The sequence below is a fragment of the Parambassis ranga genome, chromosome 10 (genome assembly GCF_900634625.1).
Source record: "Parambassis ranga chromosome 10, fParRan2.1, whole genome shotgun sequence".
Taxonomy (NCBI): domain Eukaryota; kingdom Metazoa; phylum Chordata; class Actinopteri; family Ambassidae; genus Parambassis; species Parambassis ranga.
Window position 1 is genome coordinate 11850638 of NC_041031.1, and position 15407 is coordinate 11866044.

Genomic DNA, 15407 nt, shown 5'->3' on the forward strand with positions numbered 1-15407 from the left:
TGAAACACGAACACCCCTTGCAGCATGGTGGAGAATTGTTTTTGGAATACCAGGTTCCTTTTTCCCTTCTCCAGCTTAGTCTGCTGTTTTACCTTCTGCACAATCTAGAGGAATATTCTTTTATATGGTGACTTTACACAGTTTAAAAGCTTGTCCTCTTGGCGTCACTGTTATATCAGTTGGTGTGAGAATTGGTCCCTCCCCCAAGGAAGCCTTTGTTCAGTAGGCTACCGCAGTACACACGTCTGATTTGAGGGTGTGAGTCTGATCAGACTGTGGCATGCTTTTTCTAAATATGCGGTTATAAACGTTTGGATACGCACGTTGAATTTGCATCAGAAAAGCATTCTGGACTTTACATGTATGGTTGCATCATGATGGGGGACCAAAAGAGAAGCCATTCATGGAACTACTGTAGGTTTTATTTGCATTTTTCCTTACTGATGTTTTGGGGAAATCCGGCGTTGGGTGAACTAAGATACTCTATTCCAGAGGAGATGAGAGAAGGGACGGTTGTAGGAAATGTTGCAAAGGATCTTGGACTAGACAAAATCTCTCTCAATGATCGACGGTTCCGTGTTGTTTCTGGATCAAAGGACGATTTCTTCGAGGTAAACCCAGATAGTGGCTGCTTACAGGTTCGTAAGAAAATCGACAGAGAGGAACTGTGTCAGGGAAGTGGTGCATGCCTGATGGAGCTAAAGATACTCGTTGAGAATCCTCTAGAAATACACTATGTCGTTATAGAAATTACAGACGTGAATGATCACTCCCCCACTTTCTCTGAAAAGGAACAGGCGTTTGAAATAGCTGAACAATCATCTCCGGGAACGCGTTTCCAACTGCAGGCTGCCCGTGATCCCGATGCTGGAACAAACTCCATCCGCACATACACATTAACGTCAAATGATCACTTTGATATAGAAATCAGTCAGAGTGATGAGGACAAAATACCGTTTTTAGTGCTAAAGAAATCCTTAGACAGAGAACAAAAGAATAAACACCTGCTAATTGTGACTGCGCTTGATGGAGGTAAACCTCCGAGATCAGGGAAACTAAATGTTTCTATTACTGTTCTTGATATTAATGATAATCGTCCGTCATTTAGCCAGGATACATACCAAATTGAAATATTTGAAAATACGCCAGTTGGTACGACAATTACAAAAGTAAATGCAGTTGATCCAGATGAAGGCATTAATGGAGAAATAGAGTACAGCCTAAGCAAAACATTAGCACGTAAAGTTTACGATGTATTTGAACTGGATACTTCAAGTGGACAAATTAAACTGAAGGGACCTCTAGATTTTGAAGAAACTCCAATTTTTAAGTTAGATGTTCAAGCATCTGATAAAGGACAGCCTCCGTTAATAGGAAGATGTAAAGTTATAATAAAGATAAAAGATGTGAACGATAATGCACCAGAAATAGAAGTCACATCCTTAACAAATACAGTTTCTGAAGATTCAAAGCCTGGCACCATTATTTCACTCATCAGTGTAACAGATAAAGACTCTGCTGTTAATGGAAAAATACTTTCCACTATAAACTCAAATGTTCCTTTTGAATTAAAACCATCATTTAAAGAAAACACATATTCACTTGTCACAAAGGACTTGTTAGATAGAGAGCAGGTGTCACAGTATGACATCACAATAAAAGCTACAGACTGTGGAGAGCCTCCCTTATCTACATTTAGAGGTCTTAGCATTCAGATATCAGATGTAAATGACAACAGTCCACAATTCTCACAGAGTCCATTAAACTTTTACCTGTCAGAAAATAACGCTGCTGGAGAGTCAATATTCTCTGTAAGCGCAAAAGATAATGATGTGAATGAAAATGCAGCCATTTCATATCACATCGTAAGAGAAAATGACGTCACGTCTTTTCTAAATGTAAATTCATATAATGGACAAATATCAGCGCTGAAAAGTTTCGACTTTGAAACACTGAAAACTTTCCAGTTCCAAGTTGTTGCTACAGATTCTGGATCTCCGTCACTGAGCAGCAATGTCACAGTGAATGTATTCATTCTGGATCAGAACGACAACGCTCCAGTCATCCTGTATCCAATCAGCTCCAACGGTTCTGCTGAAGGTGTGGAGGAGATTCCCCGGAATGTGAACGCAGGACACTTGGTGACTAAAGTCAGAGCCTATGACGCTGATATAGGATATAACGGCTGGCTGCTCTTTTCACTGCAGGAAGTTACTGACCACAGTCTCTTTGGTTTGGACCGCTATACAGGACAGATCAGAACACTTCGCTCATTCACAGAGACAGACGAGGCTGAGCATAAACTGGTCATACTGGTCAAAGACAATGGGAACGTCTCACTCTCAGCAACAGCTACTGTCACTGTCAAAGTTGTGGAGCCCAAAGAGGCTTTTGCAGCTTCTGATGTTAAAAGTGCAGCCAAAGATGATGAAGACAATAATGTGACTTTTTACCTGATGATAACTTTGGCCTCAGTTTCTGTGCTTTTCCTCATCAGTATCATCGTGCTGATTGCAATGCAGTGCTCCAAATCCACAGACTATACTTCTAAATATCTACAAGAGACTAATTATGATGGGACACTGTGTCACAGCATCCAGTACAGATCAGGAGACAAACGCTACATGTTAGTTGGACCCAGAATGAGTATAGGATCTACTATAGTGCCTGGAAGTCATGCTAATACACTAGTGCTCCCTGACAGGAGGAGAACATCTGAGGAGGTGAGTAAATATTTATTTGAACCATAGACTCTTTCTTATGGACTACTTTTGTCAGAAATTCGATTTGTAAGGGATCCATATTATGACATAAGTTATGCATTCCGTTATATATTTCTTATATACAGCTAGTCAGCTGACACATTTGTAAGCTTAAAGTGTATCACTTTAGTGCACTGACACACACTTTCACAAGGTGGCGGTAGCTTATTACTATAATGCTTGACAGCGTCACATCACTGGATACCGAATCCTGTCCCTCCGTTCCGTTTTGTTACACGATATTTAGCAGAAGGACTTAGAACGAGGAGGTGATTGTTTTGGGTTTTTGCGGTGTGTACATTCCTTGAAAAAGTAACTGGATTTCTTGTTGTGATGGAAGCAAAATTCTAGCCATGTGGGGACCGATGGACGTGTATGGATTCGTACTTTCACCTCGCAGAATGAAACAAAGGGAACGAAATTCATGGCGACAGCGATCACTGCTGCTCGGCCTTTTGATTTTTTGTTTCGGAGAAGCTTCTGCGCAACTGAGATACTCAATATCTGAGGAGCTTAATGAAGGGAGTTTTGTTGGTAATATAGCAAAGGATTTGGGAATAGACTTGAATGTCATGAAGCAACGGGGTTTTCGTATTATGCCTGGCTCAGCTGAACCACTATTTAAGGTAAATGAAAATGACGGAGTCCTTTATGCGGACCATAAAATAGACAGAGAACAAGTATGTAAGGACAGCAGCGTGTGCTTAATCAATCTCAAAACGGTTCTAGAAAATCCACTGGAAATACATTATGTCACAGTGGAGATAACAGATTTAAACGACCACTCTCCCACATTTCCTGAAGAAATAACGAGGCTAGAGATCTCAGAGTCTGCGTTGCCGGGAGCACGGTATCAGCTACAGAATGCGCACGATCCAGATGGTGGCACAAACTCTGTACAACAGTATAAAATCAGCCAGAATGACCATTTTCGTTTAGAAATTAAAGATCGCGGGAGAGATGGTAAAACTCCAATTTTACAGTTGCAAAAACAGCTAGATAGAGAGGCAAAACGTAGTCATAGGTTGGTTCTGACAGCAATAGATGGCGGAAGCCCACCAAAGACAGGCACAGTTGAAATTTACATAGATGTTTTAGATGTAAATGACAACATGCCAGTGTTTACTAAAGACGCATATTCAGCCATTCTACAAGAAAACGCTCTAATTGGCACCACTGTAATCGAAGTTAAAGCAACTGATTTGGATGATGGTCCAAATGGTGAAATAGTTTATTCATTCGGTAACAGTGTAAAAGGAAACATTAGAGAGCTGTTTGATATCGACTCCGTTACTGGTGAAATAACTGTGAAAGGTCATGTAGACTTTGAGGAACAAGACAGCTATGACATTGATATACAGGCCTCTGATAAAGGAAGCATCCCATTCAGAACTGATAAAAGCGTTATCATTAAAATCGCAGACACAAACGACAATCCGCCCGAAATAGAGGTAGCATCACTGTCCAGTGCAGTTTCTGAGGACTCCAGACCAGGAACCACAGTAGCCCTCATCAGCATTACAGATTCAGATTCTGGCATGAACGGCAAAATTATCAGCTATGTCACTGAAGAGAGTCCTTTTACATTAACTCCGTCAATACAAGATCACATGTTCGCTGTTGTTACAAAGTCACAGCTGAATAGAGAAGAACAATCAAAATATGATATTACAATACTAGCTAAAGACGCAGGTGAACCAGCCTTGACCTCCGAAAAGACAATAAGCGTGTATGTATCAGATACAAATGATAACAGCCCAGAGTTTTCAGTGAGTCCCTACACGTTCTATATAACAGAAAATAACACGCCAGGAGCATCTGTATTTTCTGTACAGGCGTCTGATCTTGACGATGGAGAAAATGCACTTATTTTATATCATATTCTAAGAAAAGCAGGGCATGAAAGTAAAGTGACGTCATTTCTGAACATAAACTCTGAAACTGGAGATATTTTAGCTCTGAAAAGTTTCGACTTTGAAACGCTGAAAACTTTCCAGTTCCAAGTTGTTGCTACAGATTCAGGATCTCCGTCACTGAGCAGCAACGTCACAGTCAACGTGTTCATTCTGGATCAGAACGACAACGCTCCAGTCATCCTGTATCCAGTCAGCTCCAACGGTTCTGCTAAAGGTGTGGAGGAGATTCCCCGCAATGTGAACGCAGGACACTTGGTGACTAAAGTCAGAGCCTATGACGCTGATATAGGATATAACGGTTGGCTGCTCTTTTCACTGCAGGAAGTTACTGACCACAGTCTCTTTGGCTTGGACCGGTATACAGGACAGATCAGAACACTTCGCTCATTCACAGAGACAGACGAGGCTGAGCATAGACTGGTCATACTGGTCAAAGACAATGGCAACGTCTCACTCTCAGCAACAGCTACTGTCACTGTCAAAGTTGTGGAGTCCAAAGAGGCTTTTGCAGCATCTGATGTTAAAAGTGCAGCCAAAGATGATGAAGATAATAATGTGACTTTTTACCTGATGATAACTTTGGGCTCAGTGTCTATGCTTTTCCTCATCAGTATCATCGTGCTGATTGCAATGCAGTGCTCCAAATCCACAGACTATACTTCTAAATATCTACAAGAGACTAATTATGATGGGACACTGTGTCACAGCATCCAGTACAGATCAGGAGACAAACGCTACATGTTAGTTGGACCCAGAATGAGTATAGGATCTACCATAGTCTCTGGAAGTCATGCTAATACACTAGTACTACCTGACAGGAGACGTGCGTCTGAAGAGGTAAGATCAACAGTTTAATTGGCATTCTGTCCATGTTACAGTGAAATTCCGATTTTTAAACTATGTTAAAATTACTTCGTGGGTTGTAAGTTTACCACAACATGTATATGTTATGGTTTGTGGTGGAATTGAACTGATGACTGTCGATGGGACAAGTACGGCCGACTTTTATGACTAGCAGTTTTTAATAACTCTTATGATACAACTAAATTCCCTTTTTCCTATAATGCGAAAAAAGACTCACAGTAAAGTTAACTAGTTTATTGATCTATCAAATGGGTGAAAATGTGTTTATGGTATGGGTAATTTGAATACACCTCTGAGATTTACTTGAAAGTTCAACAACCACTTAATAAAATTCATTAAATTCAAGGTAGTAAATTTGTAGTTATTTTACAACTTGATTTATGAGCCACTCTTCCTCAAAACCTCAGATTTTCTTTTGTTTGTCAGAATGCATAGTTTTACAATTTTTCCGAATTGTATCTCAACCGCTGCGTATGCGGTGTTTAAGTGCATGCTGGTGCTGTCCGTGGTGCTGAGACGTTCTCCGACCAAAACGCGGCATTCTGTTTGTAACCTGGCAATGCTGAAGTGGTATAATACTAAAAAGGGAAAGGTGTGCGGTAGTTTTTGGCTCAACTATGATTACTGATATTCATAACTGCAGCTTGTATTCGTAGTTGTTAAAACATCATGCCCTAGCACATTTAATTTCATGTGCATTTCTCTATTTCCATTACATTTCTGCATTGTGATTTTCGTTCACTTGGTGTCAGTATAGGGGGGAAAAAAGATCCCACATGTTTTGTCATGCCCATCAGACCCATCCCCTTCCTCTCACCATCACTTAGAGAACGCTTTAAGTGCTCACGGATCGAACAGAAAATACAACAGTAAACGGCTCTCCGAGAATGTTTGGATTGTGTAAAATACTGTGGTGGATTGTTTAATTAAGCATACGGGTATAGTTTTTTTTTATTTTTTTTAAATCTGTTTTATATTAAATGCTTGATATTCCCATAATGGAACAAAGAAGACTCGGAACACGGAGAACACGGACAAAATGGATTGTCTACATAATGGCTTTTGTTTCGTTTTGGAGCTGCGCTTCGGCACAATTCAGATATTCAATTTCCGAGGAAGTTAAAGAAGGAACTGTTGTTGGAAATATCGCTAAGGATTTAGGGCTTGATAAATCCACACTGAGGGAGAGAGGCTGCCGTGTTGTATACGGCTCGACAGAACCTCCTTTTCGTGTGAATCAAGACGATGGTATCTTGTATGTGAACCGAAAACTTGACAGAGAGGAGGTATGCGACCGTAGCAAGGTCTGCGTAATTGATTTAAAAACCGTGTTAGAAAACCCACTGGAGGTCCACTATGTTGCAGTGGAGATTCTGGATGTTAACGACCACGCGCCGATGTTCCCAGAGAATGAAAAGATGCTAGAAATATTTGAATCGGCGTTACCAGGAGCGAGATTTCAATTACAAGCTGCCCGCGATGCTGATAGTGGCTCATTATCCATTCAGCAGTATAAGCTGAGTCACAATGACCATTTTCGGTTGGAAGTAAAAGACCGTGGTGAGGACCGTAAGACACCTAGTTTAGTTTTACAAAAGTCACTTGACAGAGAAACTGTGAAGACCCACGTGTTACTGCTGACAGCCTTTGATGGAGGTAAACCTCCAAGGTCTGGAAACATGACAATAATTGTTGAGGTGTCTGATGTTAATGATAACCCCCCGGTTTTCACCCAGGATTCATATACTGTCTACCTAAAAGAAAATTCTCCTATTGGCACGGCTGTTATTCAGGTTAATGCCACAGATTTAGATGAAGGCTCAAATGGAGAAGTAGTGTATTCATTTGGAAATGATGTGGACACACGTGCACGTGAACGTTTTGAACTCAATCCGGTGACAGGAGAAATTACAGTAGCAGGAAATATAGATTTTGAGGAGAGTGGCAGATATGAAATAGATATTCAGGCCTCTGATAAAGCTGCAGCTACAATGACAACAGACAAAACCGTCATTATAAATATTGTTGACGTTAATGATAATACACCTGAGATTGAAGTGACATCATTTTCACGTTCATTACCGGAAGACTCAAAACCAGGAACCACAGTGGCGTTAATCAGTGTTAAAGACTCGGATTCTGGTCTCAACGGAAAGGTGATGTGTTACATAAGCCAAGACTTCCCCTTTCTGCTCACCCCATCTTTACAAAATAATATGTATTCCCTAGTAACCAAAAATCTTTTGGATAGAGAACAGCAATCACAATATGACGTGATTATTGTTGCGAAAGACGCAGGAGAAAAGCCCCTATCATCAGATAAAACTATAAATATTGTTGTATCAGATGTAAATGACAACAGTCCAGAGTTTTCACAGAGTCCATACACGTTCTACATACTTGAGAATAACAGCCCAGGAGTTACATTTTTATCAGTGACAGCGAGTGATCGCGACGAGGGGAGTAATGCAGTGATTTCCTACTTTATACTTAGAGACAGAGGAGGTGATAATCTACCGCCTTCCTTTATAAACATAAACTCTGAAAATGGAGACATTTTAGCTCTGAAAAGTTTCGACTTTGAAAAGCTGAAAACTTTCCAGTTCCAAGTTGTTGCCACAGATTCAGGATCTCCGTCACTGAGCAGCAACGTCACAGTGAACGTATTCATTCTGGATCAAAACGACAACGCTCCAGTCATCCTGTATCCAGTCAGCTCCAACGGTTCTGCTGAAGGTGTGGAGGAGATTCCCCGCAATGTGAACGCAGGACACTTGGTGACTAAAGTCAGAGCCTATGACGCTGATATAGGATATAACGGCTGGCTGCTCTTTTCACTGCAGGAAGTTACTGACCACAGTCTTTTTGGTTTGGACCGCTATACAGGACAGATCAGAACACTTCGCTCATTCACAGAGACAGACGAGGCTGAGCATAAACTGGTCATACTGGTCAAAGACAATGGCAACGTCTCACTCTCAGCCACAGCTACTGTTATTGTCAAAGTTGTGGAGCCCAAAGAGGCTTTTGCAGCATCTGATGTTAAAAGTGCAGCCAAAGATGATGAAGATAACAATGTGACTTTTTACCTGATGATAACTTTGGGCTCAGTTTCAGTGCTTTTTCTCATCAGTATCATCGTGCTGATTGCAATGCAGTGCTCCAAATCCACAGACTATACTTCTAAATATCTACAAGAGACTAATTATGATGGGACACTGTGTCACAGCATCCAGTACAGATCAGGAGACAAACGCTACATGTTAGTTGGACCCAGAATGAGTATAGGATCTACTATAGTCCCTGGAAGTCATGCTAATACACTAGTGCTGCCTGACAGGAGGATAACATCTGAGGTGAGTTAATATTCATATTAAGTGAACGGTTTGCTTTAGAGACATATGATTTGTCCTAAAATCAGTTTTGAACTCAATTTCCCCGGTGAACTAAAACTTGCACATAGGCTTACTTTGTCATCATTGCCACAATTATAAAGTGCCATGCCCATTGTGGTCGCTGTCCTTGGTGTTGAAAGTGTTGGGTTTGTTTCCACATAGTGCTATCCCCGTGTACATTCTGGTGATAATAGTCGCAGAAAGTAAACAACAGCCCAGAAATAGGACATTGAACAGTTAATTATATTTGTTTTCTGTGATGATTTTTTTTCTAATTAGAACTTTAGGAAAGCTCAATTAAAATGAAAAGCTCGTAGTCACACTTGTCGGCTCCTTCGCTGTCTAATTACGGTGAGATATTGGCTTTATGTTGGTTAAATTGTTATTAAACTGTGATTATATTTACCGTGTTTAATGGTGCTTTAGCTGCGCCCCTTGTTATGTTAAGGGATCGACTTTAGTGGTTTCATCATTTTGCCAAACGCGTAAACAAAGGCCAATGTTGCAATGTGCGCCTGATGTTAGCAGAGCTATTTACATTAGTCCGGGAATATATTTACCAATATGCAATTGAGTGTCTTTTTACGTAAGGCAAATACTATATGAGGTAATATCTATTTCAACGCTTGGTGTCAGTGTAGTTCAATGATTTCGTGGGTCGTGCAGGATTGTACGTCACGAGCTATAGTGAAACCTACCCCCAGCATTTTACTCAAACTGCAATGGCTGCTGGAGCAAATGATAGGCACTGAAAACAACGGGTGTATTTTATTTTCAACAGCATCTTGAAACAACAAACAGGCATTTGGCAAAACTCAGTATTATTACAGTGACTGAGACGAAGTATTTAATGGACTGTTCTTCAACACCTTTTAGCCATGGAACAAAGAGGTGGCAAAGCATCGACGGCGCAACGGCGTTGGTTTGCATTTGTGGTCGTTTTGGATGTTTTGTGGAGCGGAGCTTTTGCACAGATCAGATATTCCATATCTGAGGACGTTCGAGAAGGAACAGTCGTCGGGAATATAGCGAAGGATTTGGGACTTGATAAGAGTGCCCTCAAAGAAAGACGATATCGCATTGTCGCAGGCTCAACCGAGCCCTTGTTTCAGGTGAATCAAAACGATGGTATTCTTTATCTGAAAAGGAGCATAGACCGGGAGGAGGTGTGTGAACGGAGCAGTCCATGCTTGATCAACCTGAAAACCGTACTAGAAAACCCACTAGAGATTCATTATGTGGCAGTTGAAATACTTGATATAAATGATCATGCGCCTGTTTTTCCAGAGAAAGAGAAAAGACTTGAAATTTCAGAGTCGGCTCTACCAGGAGCGAGATTTCAGTTACAGGCAGCGCGCGACCCCGATGTAGGCCAGTTCTCTATTCAGCAGTATAGACTCAGCCATAATGATCATTTCAGAGTAGAAGTCAAAGACAGAGGCGAAGACCGTAAAGTACCATATTTGGTTCTGCAGAGGCAGTTAGACAGAGAAACGGCTGGGAATCACAAGTTGCGTCTAACCGCCATTGATGGAGGGAAACCGGCAAAGTCTGGTGATATAGACATAATTGTTAATGTGCTGGATGTCAATGACAATTCCCCCGTCTTTACCAAAGAAGTGTATTCCGCCTCACTAAAAGAAAACGTACCCATTGGCACCGTAGTAATTCAGGTAAACGCAACAGATCTGGACCAGGGGGCAAACAGTGAAATCATGTATTCTTTTGGTAAAGAGGTAGATTCAAAAATAATGGATCTGTTTGGTATAGAAGAAGACACAGGTGAAATTAAAGTAACAGGTCAGATAGATTTTGAAAAAAGTAAAACTTATGAATTTGACATTCAGGCGTCTGATAAGGGACCAGTTCCTCTAACAACTGACAAAAGCGTCGTGATAACCGTTATTGATGTTAACGACAACGCACCTGAGATTGAAGTGACATCATTTTCTAGCTCTGTTGAAGAAGATTCAAAAATAGCAACTACAGTGGCCCTCATTAGCGTCAGTGATTTCGACTCAGGGATCAATGGAAAAGTAATTTGCACAATCAAACAAGACGTTCCATTTACTTTGTCTCCATCATTGCAAGGAAGCATGTACGCCATTGTGACAAGTTCTCAGTTAGACAGGGAAGTTATTTCCCAGTATGAGGTCACAATTATTGCGAAAGACTCAGGGCAGCCTTCGTATTTAACTGAAAAGACTATAACCGTCGGCGTATCAGATGTGAACGACAACAGTCCAGAGTTTTTCTCAAGTCCATACACATTTTATATTACCGAGAATAACATGCCCGGTGTCACCATGTTTTCAGTAAAAGCATCTGATCGTGATGACAGAGACAATGCTCTCATTTCTTATCACATTTTGAGAGATGCAAACGAAAATAACAAATTATCATCGTTTTTAAACATAAACTCTGAAACTGGAGACATTTTGGCGCTGAAAAGTTTCGACTTTGAAACACTGAAAACTTTCCAGTTCCAAGTTGTTGCCACAGATTCTGGATCTCCATCACTGAGCAGCAACGTCACAGTCAACGTGTTCATTCTAGATCAGAACGACAACGCTCCAGTCATCCTGTATCCAGTTCGCTCCAACGGTTCTGCTGAAGGTGTGGAGGAGATTCCCCGGAATGTGAACGCAGGACACTTGGTGACTAAAGTCAGAGCCTATGACGCTGATATAGGATATAACGGCTGGCTGCTCTTTTCACTGCAGGAAGTTACTGACCACAGTCTCTTTGGTTTGGACCGCTATACAGGACAGATCAGAACACTTCGCTCATTCACAGATACAGACGAGGCTGAGCATAAACTGGTCATACTGGTCAAAGACAATGGCAACGTCTCACTCTCAGCAACAGCTATTGTCACTGTCAAAGTTGTGGAGCCCAAAGAGGCTTTTGCAGCTTCTGATGTTAAAAGTGCAGCCAAAGATGATGAAGACAATAATGTGACTTTTTACCTGATGATAACTTTGGGCTCAGTTTCTATGCTTTTTCTCATTAGTATCATCGTGTTGATTGCAATGCAGTGCTCCAAATCCCCAGACTATACTTCTAAATATCTGCAAGAGACTAATTATGATGGAACACTGTGTCACAGCATCCAGTACAGATCAGGAGACAAACGCTACATGTTAGTTGGACCCAGAATGAGTATAGGATCTACTATAGTCCCTGGAAGTCATGCTAATACACTAGTGCTCCCTGACAGGAGGAGGACATCTGAGGAGGTAGGACATTTTCGTTTTGTTTTGTTTGTTGTTTGTTTCGTTTGTTTGTAAAAATTAAAAATATATTTTAATAGACAAATGTTGGTGGAAATACTCCGTGCTCTGGCTCATGTTGTGGGAGCCGTCTATTATTCATATAATTAAGAATCATATCTGACACTGATTTTGAAAAAGATGTACTAACTTTATAACAAGAGCTTTGACAGTGATATAAAACTAACACATACAAGTGTTGTCGGGATGTTTTCTTTCATCCCTCTACTTGGATGAGTACAGAAAAGTTCACTTAAAGAGACCGTTGTCTGAGGAGAAGCTATTGCTGTCCATGTTACTGAATTACATAAAGAGTGAGAAAATCTTTATTTGTCCCACAATGGGGAAACTGTTGATTTTGTTGTTCTCATCTCGGTTAAATTGTATTTAAAAAAATGAATCATATATATATCATATAATCATTTGTTTGTTTGTTTGTTTTTTCTTTTTTTTAATCCTGGTTGTGCCAGGGAGATTTCCTGAATAGCTACGTAACACAGTACGGTTTTTACTGTTAAATGTTATACAATGTTGCCCTCTCGGTGTCACTGCAACATAGGGAGAGTTTAAAATGGCATGGTTCCTCCCCTAACAGATCTTTTGTTTGTTGCTTCACAGCAGAGGATACATTTGGCGTAACAACGGGAGTACCGTGAGATGGTGTGGTGTTTGGATCTGTAATTAATTTGTTACTAAAGGAATCAGTCGTATGAGTGTGGTTGGAAAACAATGGGGGGCACAAGACGCTTATTATCAAGGGACTATTATTGGTGTTCTTTTCATGTGACTCTACTGTTGTTTATCGGGAAGCAGGCTTTAGCTGACTTGAGATACTCTATTCCAGAGGAGGTGAAAGAAGGTACCGTTGTGGGAAATGTTGCCAAGGATCTTGGTCTGGATAGAACCTCTCTCAATGATCGACGATCCCGTGTTGTTTCTGGATATAAGGACGCTTTTTTCGAGGTAAACTCTGATAGTGGTGCTTTGCAGGTCAGTAATAAAATCGACAGAGAAGAGCTATGTCACGGTAGTGGTGCATGCCTGATGGAGCTAAAAATCCTTGTTGAAAATCCATTGGAAATGCATCATGTCGTTGTAGAAATTACAGACGTGAATGATCACTCCCCCATTTTCTCTGAAAAGGAACAGACGTTTGAAATAGCTGAACAATCATCTCCGGGAACGCGATTCCAACTGCAGGCTGCCCGTGATCCCGATGCTGGAACCAACTCCATCCGCACATACACATTAACGTCAAATGATCACTTTGATATAGAAATTAATCAGAGTGATGAGGACAAAATACCGTTTTTAGTGCTGAAGAAATCATTAGACAGAGAACAAAAGAATAAACACATGCTAATTGTGACAGCTGTTGATGGAGGTAAACCTCCGAGATCAGGGAAGCTAAATGTTTCTATTACTGTTCTTGATATTAATGATAATCGTCCGTCATTTAGCCAGGATACATACCAAATTGACATATTTGAAAACACGCCAGTTGGTACGACAATTGCAACAGTAACTGCAGTAGATCCAGATGAAGGGACTAATGGAGAAATAGAGTACAGTCTAAGCAAAACATTAGCACGTAAAATTTACGATGTATTCGAACTAGATAGTTTAACCGGACGAATTAAATTAATGGCAGATTTGGATTTTGAAGATTCCGAAACTTTTAAGATAGACGTTCAAGCATCTGATAAGGGACAGCCTCCTTTAATAGGCAGGTGTAGAGTCATCATAAAGATAAAAGATATAAATGATAATGCACCAGAAATAGAAGTCACATCACTGTCACATACAGTGTCTGAAGATTCAAAACCTGGCACCGTTATTTCACTCATCAGTGTAATAGATAAAGATTCTGGTGTTAATGGAAAAATAATTACTAGCATGAGTACATATATTCCCTTTGAATTAAAACCATCATATAAAGAGAACATATATTCTGTTGTCACTAAGGACTACTTAGATAGAGAGCAGGTGTCACAGTATGACATCACAATAAAAGCCACAGACTGTGGTGAGCCTTCCTTATCTACATTTAAAACTGTTAGCATTCAGATATCAGATGTAAATGACAACAGTCCACATTTCTCACAGAGTCCATTAAACTTTTACCTGTCAGAAAATAACGCTGCTGGAGAGTCAATATTCTCTGTAAGCGCAAAAGACAATGATGTGAACGAAAATGCAGCCATTTCATATCACATTGTGAGAGTAAATGACGTCACGTCTTTTCTAAATGTAAATTCAGATAACGGACAAATATCAGCACTGAAAAGTTTCGACTTTGAAACGCTGAAAACTTTCCAGTTCCAAGTTGTTGCCACAGATTCTGGATCTCCGTCACTGAGCAGCAACGTCACAGTGAACGTATTCATTCTGGATCAGAACGACAACACTCCAGTGATCCTGTATCCAGTCGCCTCCAACGGTTCTGCTGAAGGTGTGGAGGAGATTTCCCGCAATGTGAACGCAGGACACTTGGTGACTAAAGTCAGAGCCTATGACGCTGATATAGGATATAACGGCTGGCTGCTCTTCTCACTGCAGGAAGTTACTGACCACAGTCTCTTTGGTTTGGACCGCTATACAGGGCAGATCAGAACACTTCGCTTATTCACAGAGACAGACGAGGCTGAGCATAGACTGGTCATACTTGTCAAAGACAATGGGAACGTCTCACTCTCAGCAACAGCTACTGTCACTGTCAAAGTTGTGGAGCCCAAAGAGGCTTTTGCAGCTTCTGATGTTAAAAGTGCAGCCAAAGATGATGAAGATAATAATGTGACTTTGTACCTGATTATAACTTTGGGCTCAGTTTCTGTGCTTTTCTTCATCAGTATCATCGTGCTGATTGCAATGCAGTGCTCCAAATCCACAGACTATACTTCTAAATATCTACAAGAGACTAATTATGATGGGACACTGTGTCACAGCATCCAGTACAGATCGGGAGACAAACGCTACATGTTAGTTGGACCCAGAATGAGTATAGGATCTACTATAGTCCCTGGAAGTCATGCTAATACATTAGTGCTCCCTGACAGGAGGATAACATCTGAGGTGAGTTAATATTCATATTAAGTGAACGGTTTGCTTTAGAGACATATTGTTTGTCCTGAAATTAGTTTTGAACTTTCCTCGGTGACCTAAAACTTGCATACAGGCCTACTTTGTCATCGTTGCCAC

At 40.7% G+C, this 15407-nt stretch overlaps 5 protein-coding genes across 5 annotated transcripts in view; all 5 read left to right on the forward strand.

The window, feature by feature from the left end:
• Positions 1 to 377: 377 nt before the first annotated feature.
• On the forward strand, positions 378 to 2750 carry LOC114443042 (protocadherin alpha-8-like). Its single transcript, XM_028416949.1, has one exon. The coding sequence runs from the start codon at positions 378 to 380 to the stop codon at positions 2748 to 2750; it is 2373 nt and encodes a 790-aa protein (XP_028272750.1).
• A 308-nt stretch (positions 2751 to 3058) lies between these two features.
• The window catches only part of LOC114442519 (protocadherin alpha-C2-like), a 140324-nt gene continuing 127975 nt past the window's right edge, over positions 3059 to 15407 (forward strand). Inside the window, exon 1 of the mRNA XM_028416133.1 lies at positions 3059 to 5515. Within this exon, the coding sequence (XP_028271934.1) occupies positions 3116 to 5515 (2400 nt within the window). The 5' untranslated portion in view covers positions 3059 to 3115. The remainder of the gene's footprint in view (positions 5516 to 15407) is intronic.
• Positions 6541 to 8907, forward strand: LOC114442529 (protocadherin alpha-3-like). The gene has a single exon (XM_028416205.1). The coding sequence runs from the start codon at positions 6541 to 6543 to the stop codon at positions 8905 to 8907; it is 2367 nt and encodes a 788-aa protein (XP_028272006.1).
• On the forward strand, positions 9816 to 12359 carry LOC114442404 (protocadherin alpha-3-like). The gene is made up of 2 exons (XM_028415912.1): positions 9816 to 12176; positions 12351 to 12359. The coding sequence occupies exons 1-2, from the start codon at positions 9816 to 9818 to the stop codon at positions 12357 to 12359; spliced, it is 2370 nt and encodes a 789-aa protein (XP_028271713.1).
• On the forward strand, positions 12939 to 15290 carry LOC114442532 (protocadherin alpha-8-like). Its single transcript, XM_028416208.1, has one exon. It carries the CDS (start codon positions 12939 to 12941, stop codon positions 15288 to 15290), a length of 2352 nt encoding a protein of 783 aa, XP_028272009.1.

Coding starts and splice junctions, on each gene's coding strand:
- LOC114443042 (XM_028416949.1), top strand. CDS start 378: ATGGGGGACCAAAAGAGAAGCCATTCATGGAACTACTGTAGGTTTTAT.
- LOC114442529 (XM_028416205.1), top strand. CDS start 6,541: ATGGAACAAAGAAGACTCGGAACACGGAGAACACGGACAAAATGGATT.
- LOC114442404 (XM_028415912.1), top strand. CDS start 9,816: ATGGAACAAAGAGGTGGCAAAGCATCGACGGCGCAACGGCGTTGGTTT.
- LOC114442532 (XM_028416208.1), top strand. CDS start 12,939: ATGGGGGGCACAAGACGCTTATTATCAAGGGACTATTATTGGTGTTCT.